Source organism: Tauraco erythrolophus, chromosome 5 (assembly GCF_009769465.1).
Source record: "Tauraco erythrolophus isolate bTauEry1 chromosome 5, bTauEry1.pri, whole genome shotgun sequence".
NCBI lineage: Eukaryota > Metazoa > Chordata > Aves > Musophagiformes > Musophagidae > Tauraco > Tauraco erythrolophus.
Genome location: NC_141469.1, coordinates 41,603,342 through 41,618,142, shown reverse-complemented (window position 1 = coordinate 41,618,142; position 14,801 = coordinate 41,603,342). Strand labels below are relative to the sequence as shown.

Here is a 14,801-nt window from a genome sequence, read left to right as displayed (position 1 = left end):
TTCACAGACATCAGGAAGTGTGATTTAGACTGGTAGTAATGAAACAAGAACTTTCCAGGCTTAACTCTAACATTCCTGTTTTCTAATGCTTTCATACATAAACATGTTTGAAGTCTCAAATCTCAGAAAACTGTAAAAAACATAACGATGTAACAAGACTTACTCAACAGCGGTGAAAAAAAGGTTAAAACTTCGAAACTATTACTGTGCTGAATATGTGGTCTTTTGTGAACAAATATTAATAATACAAAGTATCTGAAAATGAACCAAATACTACGCTATTTACTTGAGTGAAATTTAAGGTAGAAAAGTATAATTTACACTTAAAGAAAATGCTATTTCATCATGAGAGGACTAGAAATTTGCATATAAAGGACCATCCTATTTGCTTCTACTAGTCCTGCAATAAAAACTTCACAGAGAAGACTGCGGTAAATTCACCTTTGCCTAAAAAGCATTCATCCTCACATTCTCCTACAGATTCGGTACCTTAGAAAACTACCTATTATTGTAGGCAGTGAGCTACAGGACAGTCAGTCTCACCTCTGGGCCCAGCAAGATCATGGAGCAGATTCTCCCTGGCAATTATGCTATGGCACATGGAAAATAAGGAGGTGACTGGAGACAGCCAACATGGCTTCACTAAGGGCAAATCCCGCCTGACACATTCAGTGGCCTTCTGTGATGAGGTTACAGTGTTAGTAGGTAGGGAAGAGCAACTGACTCCATCTACCTGGACTTGCGCAAAGCATTTGACACTATCCAGCACAACATCCTTGTCTCTAAATTGGAAAGACATGGATTTGACAGGTGGACCACTTGGTGGATAAGGAATTGGCTGGATGGTCACACTCAAGAGAGTTGCGGTCTCAGCTCAATGTCCAAATGGAGACCAGTGATGAGTGGTGTTCCTCAAGGGTCAGTATTGGGACCGCCGCTGCTATTTAACATCTTTGTTGGTGATATGGACAATGGGATCGAGTGCACCCTCAGCAAGTTTGCTGATGACACAAAGCTGTGGGGTATGGTCAACATGCTGGAAGGAAGGGATGCCATCCAGAGGGACCCTGATAGGTTTGAGGGAGAGCATGTGCAAACCTCGTGAAGTTCAACAAGACCAAGTGCAAAGTCCTCCATATGGGTCGAGGCAATCCCAAGCACAAGTACAGGCTGGGCAGAGAATGGATTGAGAGCAGCACGGAGGAAAAGGACTTGGGGGTGCTGGTGGATGAGAAGCTCAACATGAGCCAGCAATGTGCGCTTGCAGCCCAGAAAGCCAACCGTATCCTGGCTGCATCCAAAGAAGTGTGGCCAGAAGGTTGAGGGAGGGGATTCTGCCCCTCTGCTATGATCTCCTCAGAGACCACCTGCAGTACTATCTTCAGGTCTGGGGCCCCCAAAACTAGAAGGACATGGAGCTGTGTCCAGTGGAAGGCTATGAAGATGATTCGAGGGCTGGAGCACCTCTCCTATGAAGACAGGCTGAGAGAGTTGGGGCTGTTCGGCCTGGAGAAGAAAAGGCTCCAGGAAGATCTTCTAGCAGCCTTCCAGTACTTTAAAGGGGGCCTACAGGAAAGCTGGAGAGGGACTTTTTACAAGGGTGCGTAGTGATAGAACAAAGAGTAATGGCTTTAAACTAAAAGAGGGTAGATTTAAATTGGATATAAGGAAGAAATTTTTCACTCTGAGGGTGTGGTGAGGCACTGGAACAGGTTGCCCAGAGAAGTTGTAGATGCCTCATTCCTTGAAGCGTTCAAGGCCAGGTTGGACAAGGCTTTGAGCAATCTGGTGTAGTGGAGGGTGTCCCTGCCGATGGCAGAGGGGTTTGAACTAGATGATCTTCAAGGTCCCTTCCAAACCAAACCATTCTATGATTCTGTTGCAACTTTGTACTGATTTTTACAAGGGAATGTGTATCATAAATATGGTTATGATTGACCTGTCATTCTTTTTAAAGCTATTACAGATGTGATTCAGAAAAATATCTTAATGAGGCTAGCAATTTCCCTTTCATGTTAATTTAAAATTGCGCAGGAAAATACTCCTCTAAAGATAGTCACCATTAATCACCTTGTTTACTGCAGACTTAAAATGCAAGGTTTAAAATTGGAGGCATTTTAGTTCAATGGAAGAAAAACTTCACCCATGGATAGAGAACCTGTTCGTTGAAACAGGCATCACTATGTTCAGTGCCACAGGTTTGCAGCATCTGTTAAATAATTAAATGATTTATGAGAACACATTTTATTTTCCATTTCTTCCAACTATAGTACAACCTGAGGAATTTTGCAATGTACTACACTGGAGACTACACACTGTAATCTCCCCAGCTGGGAGCTGTAGAGGGAAGCCAGGGAAGAAGAGAAGCTTACCTTTTTTCATTTCCATACGATTTCTGCGCAACTTTCGCGTGGAGTATTAGCACTGTTTGATCACCTCGCTCCTTTAGGTAATTTCGCATTGCTTCCCTAAAAATTGAAAGACAACATAAGCTTTGAAAGTTCTTTTGGTTTTGTTTACAATTCTAACAATCCAAAGATGGCTTTAGGACAAACCCCCCCCCAAACATCCAGAATTTAAAAAAGGCAACCATTAACAGGGTTAAGATGTGTTTGTTTTGGTTTTTGAAGACAATTACACAGCAAGAAGAAGCAACTATCTTGCACAAAGCTAGCAGTAGGAGTCTGTGGTCATTTAAAATTACCACATTTTCCAGAAAAAAGATGCTTGTGATGTAAAATCGTATCCATGTCAATCTATGCATCTCATTCAAAGCCTGGTTTTATTAGGTATCATGCCACAAATATTTGATTAGAACACCTTTTTAAATTCCATTTTGTTTCCTTAATCGATTTAGACTCGCATGATAATGACAAATTGTTCTGAAATTTTGTTTAATCTATTAACTAAATCAATGCAATGTTTATATAATAGTTGTCTTTTGGTTGTAAAGACGCTAAGGAAAAGTTAAGTTCTTCAGCTTATTGTTTCATCTAGTTTTCTAGAGAAAGTCTCTACTTCCTGCATACAAAAAGGTAAAAAAAAAAACTAACTAGATTTTCTATCATTCATCATCACTGTAATGACAGACATCACATAAAAGCTGTAATTACCTCAAACACACCAACAGCAATTCCTTGAGAGAAGTAAGAGAACAATACACCCTATCATTCTTCTGTACAATAATCTAACTGTTCATTAAGCAGCACGCCAAACGCAGCACCCTGGGGTTTCGCTGTGTCGGAGTGCTGACAGGAACACTTTTAAGTCCCTGGAGGAGCTTTTGCAGGTTGAACGCCCACCAATGCACTCATCTTCGAAGTCATCAACCAGAGAAACAAATTATAAATTTAACAGGAAGTTACATGAAGAGATGAAACCCTACATAACAGAAGAGGGATTTTTTTTTTGGTTGGTGTTGGTTTTTTTTTTTGTTGAGGGGTGTGTGTGTGTGTGCGCACACGCGTGTGTGAACTGCACCCAACTGTTGAATTCTCTTCAGACAGATCTAGAAAACCAAACATTTCCAGTGAAAAAAGAGGGAAAAGAAGCAGTATTTTCTTGATGAGATCTTTTCCAGAAGAAAACTCCACATAATAGAAAGCGAACAGCTTGGCGGGTGGGTGATGGTGCTGGACAACAATCCAGCTTTGCTAATGATGTTTTGTAAATTCTTGCATTGGTCATGCCTGCATAAGACAGTGATCAGTGTGCCAGATCTTCTGCGTAAACAGCAGGATATAAGAGCAAAGACTTGAATTACTGCTTTAAATTTGGACTAACTTGATCTAATTTACATTTAACATTGGTAAAACTGATGTTTATCCATGAAAGCACAGACACAGATGAAACAGCTGTCTCAAAGTGCAGACTTAATTTACAACCATTGTTTAAGAATGTATTTTAAACCACGAAACATAATTCACTGTGAGATTATTATTATACATTTCATTATGATATATACTAGCTGCATTTAAGTGGTGTAAAAACTTTTTATCTGACAATTCGAAATACTCTATTAATAAAGCACTGTCATACTAAATGAAGAACATCTGTTATATTAAAAACTTTTGACTTGGCTGCCATTAAAAAAAACAGTGAAAACCAGCAACCCACACACAAAAATGCTAGGTGCTATCTAATGTTTGTTTAGGATTGTTTGAGGAAGAAATTCTGGCTTTTCTACTGGTCTGTTGCTACAGCGGACTTGTACGATACAAGGTCCTAGGAGAACTAGGAATGTTCCCCTCCAACCCGTCCCACTGATAAAGAAAACATAACCATTGCAATTCTTACTGGACATTTTTCATTATTAAATCTTAGAACTGTCCATGGAGGTAGTACTATTATCATTTACGTCTAAAAACAACTAGCATAGTATGAACAAGGTAGTGTTGTTCCATCGGAGTTTGCACGATGATGAATAAGTTATTAAACAAACAGGACTGCCTTTACACAAAAAAGCAGAATAATTTTCAAATAACTGAACTAAATGGCTTTAGGTGTTTACAGATACATTTTTTAGCATTACATAAACAAAACATTATCTTAAAAATTTGTGGGATGGTTTTCCCATTTTAACATTTTTCTCTTCAAAGGAAAAAAGTTAGGTTGCTTGCTTCCAGTCTCTATCAATATAGAAAATATTTCCAAGCTATTGCTTTGAATGATGACTAGCAGTTCCCAGATGTCTACTCTACTCACAGGAAAGAGTACCTGGCACATCTACTAGCTATAATCCTGCACATAAAATTCAGAGTCACTATAATTAATAGAAAAATTAGTTAAAAGACCTTACAGTGAAGAGTCATTATTGTTGTTGTTGCTGTCCTTAAATCATAGAAGATAAATTCTATCAGTAACTTCACAGTGATACCAACAGGTGTTAATAGCTCAAGACAGAAATCAGTTCATTACTTAAAACTTCGTAAAATATCCCTGAAAATAGGTAGGCCAGCAGGAAACAGCAATGTTTGTTCAATTACTTATAAGTCAATATAGATCAATTTTCCATTGAAATGAAGTTTAACAACGACACAAGCTAACCTGAAACTTACTGAGAAATGCAATAAGACAGATATCCTCAACATGAAATGTAAATGCTCCCCTCCCACCTCGTGCTTTCCATCACGCATCATAATTTCATTCAAAACAGAAGTGGGGCAGAGTGACAATGGGTTTCCATGTCTTTATAAAGCACTATTATCACATAAAACTAAAAATTTGCACATCTGTACCTCAAGCAAACAGTGGATTTTAAATTCATCAGCACAGTTTGTGGCACAGAATATTTGCACAGACTGTATTACAACACAGTTTGAAAAAAAAACCTGACTACTTAACAGCTTCCAGTATAAATACTTTCCAGGCAGACCAGAAGCAAATCAGGCACTGTACTGCAGTCATTCTAAACACTTCTCGGAATGCACTGACTCCATGGCACTATTTGATGCTATCTCTGACTGCTGATGTTTCACCAAAAATACTCCTTGACAGCACTGTGTTCATTTTGCTCTTACCTGCTGCATGACAGCAGTAACGTAACAGATGAATTTTGGCGGCAAAAAGTGTTATTTTACATGACCTCACAAGACACTTTTACCCCAAAAAAGAAATCTGGCTCATTCCTAGCGATTTAAAACTAGGGCTCATATCCTACTTAATAATCTACAATAACTGATATGTGAAATCAATATCATATCAAAAATATCATTTTGAGTATCATACTAAAAACAAGCCGCTTTTCAAAATTTTACTTCTGGCTGCTGATTGCATAGACTAATTGAAAACCTCTGATATTTAAAATTCTAGATTTAGCAAGTCACAACTTTTTAACTTAGAAATCCTTCTGAGAATGAAAGAGTAACTTTAGAAAATTGTTAAAAACATAATTTCTTTAATGCTTACCTGGTGAGCCGTTTCGGTTGAGGTCGCTCTCCAAATTTCCTGGAAAAAGAAGAAGTTGCTAATTTAACATAAAGAGTTTAGTCATAATTTTACAGTGAAATACTATCCCAGTTTTACAATTTTTGAAAATGTATTGGAATTTGGTGTCTTTTCTTTGTAATTTCCTGGATAGATTACCATTAAAATATCAACCACCTCCTTTTTCCACAACAGCAGAGGCTTATTTATTTGGAACACTAGATAACTTTCTTTGCTAAAGTCACATTTATGTTGTCTCTGAATTGCTTTTGAAAAGTTCAGATATCATACCCAGGAGATCTCTGCCACAGCATTGACCAGAAATTACAAGAAAAAGCAGTTATTACCAACATACAGAAATTAACAGACTTATCTCTGAGTTGACAAATCGCAGGGAATGCTTCCCTCATCAGCACAATTTCTCAGAAATCTGTTTTTCCTTAATGACTTCTTAGAAAAAAGATGAAAATGTATTTCATATGTGCCAGTACAGAATTATAAGAAAATGCTCTCGAACACAGCCAAGCATGATATCCAGAAATATCCTGCTACACACTTCATGTTTTTTAGCCATAAAGTGTTTTGAGACAGCTGTATCTTTTTCAGTGCTTTAACATTGCTCTGGAGAGAGAGTACACTCTTTACACTAGGTTAAGACTTTCCATAAAAGTCTTTGTTTACATAAGACACTGAATTTACACAGGACAAACATTTTCATCAATGAAACATCCTCAGATTAAACCAAAATAGTCAGGTAAAAGACCCAAAAAAAGGAAGGCTGCACACAGCAATGTACATCTGCAATGTAGATCTGCTCAACCTGCTAAGGAAGTATAACCAGAAGCTAAAATGAGGACAAAGAGGGGAGAGGGAGGGGCAGGGGGAAGTGCAGGCTTAACTTAAAATCTTTCTATCTAAAAATAAACTGAGGCATACAAGACTCTGCTTCTGCTGTCAGTGTTCATAAATATCTCTATAACTTGCCAAACTCTTTGATAAGTGGGCATATCTTTCTCTTTATGCATCCTGGATAGTGAAAAAAACCCCTCTCTAATATTGCCCTTCAACAGTGTTGGAAGTTCCCTAGGACAAGAACTTGATCATGAAATGATGTGATAAGAAATCCCCTGTTTGTGCAGTGTATCTGTCCAGAACTCTACAGCAACTGGTGCTTGAATGATTTGATACATTCCAATTTCATTTGAGCAATTCTAGAAATGTATAAAGTAAAAATACAAAGCTATTGCCATTTATATAGTTGAGCAGAATAGCACTCTCCTGAAAAGACAGCAAGAAGAAAATTCAGCAAATTTTGAAGTTATTTCTCATAGATTTCATAGATTTCTAGGTTGGAAAAGACCTTAGAGATCATCGAATCCAACCATCCCTAATCCCCATTAAACCATATCCCCAAGTAGATCATCTTACACACAGCCAGGGATGGGGACTCAACCACCTCCCTGGGCAGCCTATTCCAGTGGCTGACAACCCTTTCAGAGAAGAAATACTTCCTAACATCCAACCTGAATCTCCCCTGACTAAGCTTATACCCATTTCCTCTTGTTCTATCACCCAACACTAATGTAAAGAGCCCTTCCCCTACCTCCCCACCATCTTTTCTCAAGTATTTGTAGGCTGTAATCAGGTCTCCCCTCAGCCTCCTCTTCTCCAGGCTAAACAGCCCCAACTCCCTCAGCCGCTCCTCATAAGTTTTATTTTCCAGCCCCTTGACCAGTTTAGTCGCCCTTCTTTGGACTCGCTCCAGGAGCTCAATATCTCTCTTAAAGCGAGGGGCCCAAAACTGGGCTTGAGAAACCAAACTTCCAAAGTTATGGTGGTCCGCTCTATGTAGAGGAACTGAATAAACAAGATGAAGTCAAATTATTTTTTTCAGTTTAAACAACGAAGCTAAAATTTATTTTTCCAACTAGACAGAAGTTCCTTTCATGTTTTACTTTGTTGTTGCTAGTATACTGTTCACTTGTTTGGCTTTATTTTAGCTTTAAATGAAACAATGAAACTAAAATACTTGATACTGTCCCACACAACATCCTTGTCTCTAAACTGGAGAGACATGGATTTGAAGGATGGACTGCCAGTGTATAAGGAGTTGGCTGGATGGTCGCACTCAAAGAGTTGTGGTCAACGGTTCAATGTCCAAGTGGAAGCCAGTGACGAGTGGTGTTCCTCAGGGGTCGGTATTGGGGCCAGTGCTATTTAACGTCTTTGTTGGTGACAATGGACAGTGGGATCGAGTGCACCCTCAGCAAGTTTGCTGATGACACAAAGCTGTGTGGTGTTGTGGACACGCTGGAGGGAAGGGATGTCATCCAGAAGGACCTTGACAGGCTGAAGAGGTGGGCCTGTGAGAACCTCATGAAGTTCAACAAGGCCAAGTGCAAAGTCCTGCACGTGGGTCAGGGCAATCCCAAGCACAAGTATAGGCTGGGCCGAGAATGGATTGAGAGCAGCCCTGAGGAAAAGCACTTGGGAGTGCTGGTGGATGAGAAGCTCAATATGAGCCAGCAATGTGTTCTTGCAGCCCAGAAAGCCAACCGTATCCTGGGCTGTATCAAAAGGAGCGTGGCCAGCAGGTCGAGGGAGGTGATTTTGCCCCTCTACTCTGCTCTCCTGAGACTCCACCTGGAATACTGCATTCAGCTCTGGGTCCCCAACACTAGAAGGACATGGAGCTGCTGGAGCGAGTCCAGAGGAGGGTCACGAAGACGATCGGAGGGCTGGAACACCTCTGCTATGACGACAGGCTGAGAGAGTTGGGGCTGTTCAGCCTGAAGAAGAGAAGGCTCCGGGGTGACCTTATTGCAGCCTTCCAGTACTTAAAGGGGGCCTACAGGAAAGCTGGAGAGGGGCTTTTGACAAGGGCGTGTAGTGACAGGACAAGGGGCAATGGCTTTAAATTGAAAGAGGATAGATTTAGATTAGATATAAGGAAGAAATTTTTCACTCTGAGGGTGGTGAGGCACTGGAACAAGTTGGCCAGAGCACTTGTGGATGCCCCATCCGTGGAAGTGTTCAAGGCTAGGCTGAATGAGGCTTGGGGCAACCTGGTGTAGTGGAGGGTTTCCCTGCCCATGGCAGGGGGGTTGGAACTAGATGATCTTTGAGGTCTCTTCCGACCCTAACCATTCTATGATTCTATGAAAATTCTTGCTGCAAAACTTGTTTTTATGTATTTTAAATTTTGAGGTCTATTGGACATGTACTTCATTTGTATGTTTCTCTGTGGTATGTACCACTGCATTGTCGTATTTGTAATGCCAAAAGGTAACTAGAAAACCCAAACAGCTTTGCAGTTTGGCAGCAGGAAAGTTATATCCCAAAGCCTTTTTGCTTCTACCACTTATCTTTTCAGGATCTGCCTAGCTTCATCTCCTGAGCACGCCCTGTGTCTCTGATTTTCCCTGGATAACAGCGTGAGTAGGTGTGCGTTTCCCACATCTATATAGTTACTGTTCTTCCCTGACGACCTAGGATTGTTGTATCTGGCAGAGGACTCACGTGCCTGTGACTCACTGACTAGACAACAGGTTTCCTTTAAGCAATATTGTACAGACAAACAACATCCCAATAGATTAGCTGCCTGATTTTGAGGAGAACTACAGTCTTTGTTTCAAGCCCTCTGCACATTTTAATCCACCATGAAAAAAATTAAGAAGCGCCGATTTTGGAGCAAAGGAGACACTACACACCACGCTTGTTTGTACTGTGGCCAACAGATCCAACCCAAGACAAGGACGCTAGTACATCAGAAACTGCATTAATACAAAAATCCTCCCAGACAAAATCTTACACTCCCGAAAGGCAACATCTACCCATGCAGAACTCTTCAGCGCAGCAGATACTTTCCCCTTGCATGTACACTTTTTGCTACCTACAAAGAGCTTTATTAACAAGGCATCTACATAAACCAGTTGCAATTACTGAAAGAAATGAACCCCATCTTTTTCTTTAGTCAAATCCTGAATATTCAGCACAGGAAAAAGTATCAAAATCTCCATTCTTTAGAGGCAGAGCTCAAGTATTGAGTCATTTTGAAAGTGCACAGGGTAAACTGATCATCTGATGCTCAGTGCAGTACCTTATAAATCCCATGCCAGCTTTCCCTAGCCTCCTCCATCCAGAATAAAGTTAATGATGTCACTGTAATTGACTTGTGAACACACGTCAATGCTATCCTTAGCAACAAGAACCTTCCACAGAGATGGTGCAAATGAAATTTGGTAGATCTTTTATTATTTTTTCAATACACATTAGAGGGAGAGGTAGAAGAGGAAGAAATTACATATGCATATTTACTTACTTTAAGTCCAATTTTTTACTGTCTCTAAATTAAATTCAGCTTCTTTTTCCCTCAATAATGTCATCTTGATGGATGACTGATGGTTATGTACCCTAGCCTTGGAGTCAAGGAACAGCACTTTCCTGTACCACCTCAAAATAATTTCAAAGATCCCATAAATGTTCTTCAGATCTAAGAATGCTAAGACTTGACCTACAAATCACTTAGATTAGTAGACATTTTCACAGGGATAACTATATTTTTGGAAAAATTAATGTGACTTGTATGAGAATCCTGTGAATCAAATTATTTAAATAAATGACCAATATGTACATGAATAAGGTTGGTTGACATTTCGTTCTTACACATCCAGTAAAAAGCCTCCCTAGGCTCAACAGCAACAGCCAAAGAAGTTAGAATTAGAATGATTAAGAATGGAACAGGGAACACAAACATTACCGTGTCAAAGTATTACTCTGCCACATACCCACAATTCTGAAAACTGACTGAAGTTCACTGAAAATATATTGGGGAAAAAAGTTATCTCAGAGTAATCAAAGATACCACAAAATTCAGTATGGATGATCAATAGTTGTCATATGCAATTGGCTAAAACTCTTCGGTCTTTAGTGAAAGTGAGAGCACAAGAGAAAAGTGACAAATAGATGCAGAGATTTAAGAGACTAATACAAGATATGCAGAAAGTGAAAAGGAGATGGTTATTCTTTCTCTCGCACAAACTCGGCATTGGGAAATATATCTAATATCTGAAAATTTCATTTTAAAATTAAAAAAAGAAATTCCTTGCTCTACAATAACTAAGTTGTGAAACATATTGCCAGAGGATATCATGGAGGCTGAAAGCACAAATAGACTCAAAACATTAAATGAAAGTTTGGTACAGAACTCCATTAGCTTCTATTAGGCCTAATGATCTATATTTTTACAACCATGTTCTCAGGAAAACCTAAACCACATTCTACAAGCAGCAAAGAAGTTACCAGGAAGAAAAAAACAGTCTTCAGTTACCCTGTCTTTCATATTCTCTCCTTAATCTTCCATTACTGATGACTAGCAGTAATGGTCCAGTATTTATTTCTCCTATGAACCAGATATATTCCACAGCAGTGACTGCATCCAGGATGCCAGTCACATTGCAAAACTCAAGATACACAAACAAGACATGAAAACAACAACAAAAAGTATCACATGTATTTCATTTAGCAGTTCATCTGGTTTACTCTTTCTGTACGTTTGCAACTTAATGTAGATACCTGCATTGACAACACAGCCCGAAGTACAAAAACTATCAGTAACTACCACATAGAAGGAAAGACGAAAATGCTTTTAAATTTTTCTGATGTTAAGACAGCCCATTTGAAAGTGCAAGACACACATTATCTATGGTTTCATACTAAATGACAGACATTGTACAAGCTATGATTGCTGTTATTTCGAACTTTCATATTTGACTGACATGTTGAAAAATAAGCCAGTTCAGATGTTTTAAGGTAACCTGTCAGAGATGACAGACTGTAACATTTTCCTTGTGTAGCTTTTCCCTGAATTTCACTGTTCTGGAATATTTTTTTTATATTCAGTACTTCTATTCCTCCTCTTTGTTTACAAATTGAAAACATGCACATTGATAGATACCAAAAATACGCAGGAGAGGAAACTAAAAATGTATCATACTTCTATTCCTATAGTGGTTATTAGCAAGCTAAATATATATAATTCAGAATTCTAATTCTAAGTTATACATCATTGTATCTGAATGCTCACCAAGTTCCTTTCCTGTTTTGTTTGTTTGTTTTTTAAATTTTACTATCCAAGACTAAGTGCTGTTTCAGGTGTACTGTATCGGAATTCTGGACATATAGGGAAGCTGCTGTTTCAATTCACAAAACTAATTCAGTGCAAAATGTATTTTGTTAGTACTTCCCTAACACACTGCACTGCAAATGCGTGCGAGTGTTAGTCATACCATAATCACTTGCTCTTGAAGCAAGTTATACTTGCTCTAGTAATTCTTTTCCCGGTCCTGTATTTTCTCTAACCACTAGTTTGTATTCTATTTCATGTATTTTATTTGTCTTCTGATGCTTTACATAAATTCACTTCCACATTTTACATTGTAGTCACAACTTTTCTCTGATATCATGTCCCAAATCATTCTTCTTTTCAAGTCCGTCCTTTTCACTTAGCAAGTTCGAGTTTGCCATTCAAACTTTTATTCAAACGTCTCTTCCCTATTCACAGAATGGGAAGTGAACTTGCTCTTTTTTCTTTTTACCTCTTTACTGTCGTGGGTTAGGCCGCTCCGGCAACTAAACCCCACACAGCTGCTCGCTCACGCTCCCCCACCCGCCAGGGATAAGGAAGGGAATTAAAGGAGAAAGAGACCCGTGGGTTGAGATAAGAACAATTTAATACTACTACTACTAATATAGGAATATATACACGCACGTACAATGGTAAATATATACAAATGAGTACGTGTACAGTGCAATTGCCCATCTCGTCCCAAATTAACGATCCTGAAACAGATAAGTCTCAACACCGCAATCCTGGACAAGCAAGAGGCCCGAAAATAGAGAGCGAGACAGAGAAAGCACTCAGAGTCCGAGAGTGAAAGTCACAGAAAAGCAAAGGCCCTTCTTTCTGGCTGTCCCTCACTTTTATACCGGGCATGACGCTGCATGATATGGAATACCAATTGGCCGGTTTGGCCCTCAATCTTAAGTACAAATCATAAGGAGAGTCGTGGACCCCCCGTCCCGGCCATGCTCCCCCCCATCTTGTTGTGCTCCTGCACACTGGCAAGAACACGGGAAGCTGAAAAGTCCTTGAGGTCTCAGTGCCAACTACGAACATCAGTGCACTATCAGCGTTCTTCTCAGGGCAAGTCTCAGACTAAAACCAAAACACAGAGCTCTTCTAGCTGCTAAAAAGAAAAAACTCACTCTGTCCCAGCTGAAACCAGGACCCTGCCACTCAAGCAACTATGGAAATGAACAAGAGCACTAACATTAATCTTACAAGCACACTAACTAGTTTTGCTCAAACTTTTAATATTCTCAGGTTAGGTAAAAACATGATACAACATACAGGGTAAGTTTCAAATGTTTTCAGAAAATATCTGAACACCAAATCCTATTTGGAATTCCTAGTTCAGATACAATATGTACTACACTATAATTTTCTACGGTGCAGAAGTATAAATTTCCACTGTTTCCAGTATCTACAAAGGTGCACAAAGAAAATGTATCAGTTATTATATGCCTCTACTGAAGTACCAAACTATTTTTCTGTTATGCAGTCTTACTTTCTGGAGATAAATTTAACTGGTTTGGTTGAATTTTATTTTTTTTTCAATGGTTCTATGTGTCAAGTCAGCTTTGGAAGGGAAAATAAATAAATTTATTTTAACCAAGACGGTTCTGCCATTTGCAAGAAAAAAATTATTAAAAAACAAACAAACAAAAAAAACCCCACACGCTGTCCCATCCACAACTTTGACTGAAAATCTGTGGTCATTAAACTGCTCTAGCATCCTCCTGCCTAGAATATGAACTTCAAATTTTTCCAGTATTGGCCTTCAGCCAAGGAGATCCTTTTTAGAGTCACTGAGAAAGTCCATTCACCTTTATGTATCAAGCACAGAAGCCTTAAAATATATATAAATATTTCCACAACATTAAAATAGAGGCAAACTTCAGTAATTCGCTTTAAGAATTTCATCTTCACTTGGCCTACAGAATGACATAAGTTTTGGCATCTAGTAGGAATAGCATGGATCTTTCTGTAAATAATGCTCTCCAGAGAGGCAAAAATCAAAAGGGAGTTGTCAAACTTGAATACAGTGGGAGTAACAGCTGAGCAGAAAGTAAGTATGTTGGAAAGGCCAACACGGTGGGAATAACAGGGAGAGCAAGGACTGAAATGGGAAGACACGAGTGGCAAACTAAGACTTGCTAGGTGAGAAGGGGCCTGAGAACATTATGGATGATGAGGCATCAGAAAAGCCTGTGGCAAGGCAAAACATTCAGATTTAACTCCAGAATATACAAAGACTATTAAAAATACACTAGCTACTGTTTTCTCTGTCAACTTTTTTCGTGACAGAAGTTTTCAGGGTGTCTTAAAAGCAAAATAATCTCAAAACATATTATAGCAGATATCCATGTGTGAGATATGAACAGAGATCTCTGTTTTCTTTTTGCCTTACACAAACATGAAGAGATCATCATGGGTGTTGGGGGCTAAGCCCAACAGGCAGCTAAGCACCACACAGTCACTTACTCACTCCTGCTATCAGACAGGTGAAGAAAAAGGCATGAGCAAAAAAGCAAGGTAACTTGTAGGTTGAGACACAAACTGTTTAACAAACAAAGGAGAAGTGGGAGAGAAACAAAACAAAACAACGCAATTCCTCACCACCTCCCACAGGTAGGACGATGCCCAGCCAGTTCCCAAACAAAAGCTGGGTAACCTCTCTAAACCCCTTGCCTCTCCATTTTATTGCTGAGCATGACATCATATGGCATGGAATCTCTTTGGTTAGTTGGAGTCA

General features: G+C 39.3%; 1 protein-coding gene across 4 annotated transcripts in view; it reads right to left on the bottom strand.

Annotated features, from left to right (window-relative positions):
• The window catches only part of RBPJ (recombination signal binding protein for immunoglobulin kappa J region), a 65,368-nt gene that overhangs the window by 24,741 nt on the left and 25,826 nt on the right, over positions 1-14,801 (bottom strand). For all 4 annotated transcript variants that reach the window (XR_015222144.1, XM_086611386.1, XM_086611387.1 and 1 more), the window contains exons 2-3: positions 5,908-5,946; positions 2,373-2,468 (exon numbers count right to left, since the gene is read on the bottom strand). Coding sequence is in view for 3 of the 4 variants with exons in the window: in XM_086611386.1 (XP_086467512.1) it covers positions 2,373-2,468; positions 5,908-5,946 (135 nt within the window). In the remaining variant the exon portion in view is untranslated. The remainder of the gene's footprint in view (positions 1-2,372; positions 2,469-5,907; positions 5,947-14,801) is intronic.